The sequence below is a fragment of the Sinocyclocheilus rhinocerous genome, unplaced genomic scaffold, assembly GCF_001515625.1.
Source record: "Sinocyclocheilus rhinocerous isolate Xijiao unplaced genomic scaffold, SAMN03320098_v1.1 scaffold166, whole genome shotgun sequence".
In the NCBI taxonomy this organism is placed as follows: Eukaryota; Metazoa; Chordata; class Actinopteri; order Cypriniformes; family Cyprinidae; genus Sinocyclocheilus; species Sinocyclocheilus rhinocerous.
The window spans coordinates 2,179,760-2,182,289 of NW_015633186.1; the positions used below are offsets into that span (position 1 = coordinate 2,179,760).

The following is a 2,530-nucleotide window of genomic DNA, read 5'->3' on the forward strand; positions in this document are numbered from 1 at the left end:
ACGGCGAACCAGAGGGAGAATGTGAGCACTGTGTGCTCAGGCGCTGCCGTTCTCAGCGCAGTCAAAATAAAAGTCCATCGCGCCGTCAAAATAAAAGTCGAACGCAAAGGCCAAACAGGAAAAACTTATCGGCCAATGCCGATATTTGAAAAATGGCAAATATCGGCCAATATATCGGCCTTGGCGATATATCGGTCGACCACTAGTTTAGATACTAAATATGTGAAATTGATACAATAACACCATAAAGTATTCATGATTCTTTGAACCGCATCGGTGATCTGAAGTGTTGTCACTACATGAAGCATGTGTTTAGGTAAAGACTTGGAGGCGGATCATATTTCATTTGTATTTAAGCTTATGATGTGACTGGTTTTGGCTTTGTGCAGGTACTGGTGCTTCCTGTATTTATCCCTTGCTGGGAGCCACTATGAATGGCTGGTTCTTCCTCGCCACAGAAGTGGATGACATCTGCTTTAATTATGCAAAGAAGAACGTTGAGCAAAACCACCTGGCAGAGCTCATTAAAGGTAGTTGTGGTGTGTGTGTGTGTGTGATGCAGAGAGAGAGCTTGACAGTTTTATGTAATTTAACCCACTGAACCACATAAATGTGTGTGTTGCAGTGGTGAAGGTGCCCCAGAAGACTCTGCTGATGGATGCGCTCAAGGATGAGTCCATTGTCTATGATTTCTGTATGTGCAATCCACCTTTCTTTGCCAACCAGTTAGAAGCAAAGGTACCTTCAGCTCTAGTGTTTGACACTACACACAAGAGCTGTAAAACCCCCAGGCTGTTTTCTAGTAGTATCTGTCTCTTTGCACATGACAATAGCTGTTTTCCATTCTTTCTTCTGCTTCTTCCCCTCTTTTCTGTCTCCTCCATAAGGGGGTGAATTCGAGGAACTCCCGCAGACCTCCACCCAGCTCCATCAACACTGGGGGGGTCACTGAGATCATGGCTGAGGGTGGAGAGCTGGAGTTTGTGAAAAGGATCATCCATGACAGTCTGCAACTAAAGAAGAGGCTTAGGTCACACGCATACACACACACACATTCTTGCATATGTGGTTTACGGGACTAAAAAATAAATATATAATATAATACATGGAATATTTGTAAATTTTATATATATATACATATACATATAAAAAAAATATATATATATGTATATATTTTTGTATATATATGATTGACAGAATACATACAATAATATAACTCAGAGAATACATGAATGTAAATTTAATTATTTATATATAATATTTATTATATAATATAAAGTATAACTAATACTAGATAGATAGATAAAGTATAAATCTATCTATCCGTCTATCTATCTAATATTATAATAGTAATTGAGTGAATGTGAGGAATAAAAATAAAATGAATAAAAAAATAAATAACAAAATTACGCTCTAGAAAACTTGTACTATTCTGAATGATAACTGATATCTGAAACTTTGTATTACAAGCACTTGTGTTTATTTGCCTCTATATGATGAATTTCTTGTTGTATTCCTCATTTGTACGTCACTTTGGATAAAAGTGTCTACTAAATGAATACATGTAAATGTAAATATTTGCATTTTTTTTTTATATTATTTTTAATTATTATTTTTATATTATATTATTTAAAAATGCAAATATTCCATGTTGTCTTTAAATTAATATGAACTCATTAAAGCTGCATGCATAATACATATAAAATAATATTCAAAATGATGTTTCAAATGAAATATATTTATTTTGCACAATATAATTTAGAAATTTTGAAAACGGGAAATTTGACCTATGAAACTTAGACTTTTAATCTGATAGCTATCGGTTGATGCCAAAACTCTCAAAATGTGCAAATAGTGACTGATATATCAGTCTGGCACTGATGTCAACACATGAGAAGCTATAAAGAGTGTAATGTGAAGGGAGTAAGCAGCCGCCGGTCCAGATCTGCAGAGGAGGTGTTTTCTACTGACAGAGCCAGAGAGGGGAAGAGGCCATGCTGATGAAAGGGGCAGGGCAGATGGATCTGTCATACAGAGTTTGTGTAGTTAATTGACAGGCAAAGTAAATAATTACCCGAGGCGTTATCCGGGCCGCCCGACGGGAGCAGCTGTGTGTGTGACTGGGGCAGACGGTGAGCCCCCCTGTGCCAGGACTGTCAGTGGAGTGCTGGAGTGAAGCGGGCAGGGAGGGGCGGCAGAGCAACCAACATTAGGCCTGATTAACCATGTCATGAGCTGAACCCCAAGAGGAACGTGGTCGTGCATGTGTGCGTGCGCATAGAAAAGTTGATCAACAAGTTGGAAAGTTGAATGGTATTTTTTAAGCTTCACTGTTTGGATGTAATATGAAATGTAGTTTTAAACCTTTGAGTGCTTTCATGTGTCTTCTGCTTGTGTTGAGATTTGACTGGTGTCCGCAGGGGAAGCTGGGCACTCTTCCATCTCGCTGTGTTACCAGCTCCCTCTCTCATGGGCTCAGACTACGCGAGCAGACTGTCGTAAAAGCAGCGCGCGCGCGTGTGTGTGTGTG

The 2,530-nt window shown here is 39.0% G+C and overlaps 1 protein-coding gene across 1 annotated transcript in view; it reads left to right on the top strand.

Moving 5' to 3' along the window:
* mettl16 (methyltransferase 16, N6-methyladenosine) overlaps positions 1 to 2,530 on the top strand; it is a 39,386-nt gene that overhangs the window by 23,814 nt on the left and 13,042 nt on the right. The window contains exons 4-6 of the mRNA XM_016557026.1: positions 390 to 530; positions 626 to 738; positions 888 to 1,030. Coding sequence (XP_016412512.1) covers positions 390 to 530; positions 626 to 738; positions 888 to 1,030 — 397 coding nt within the window. The remainder of the gene's footprint in view (positions 1 to 389; positions 531 to 625; positions 739 to 887; positions 1,031 to 2,530) is intronic.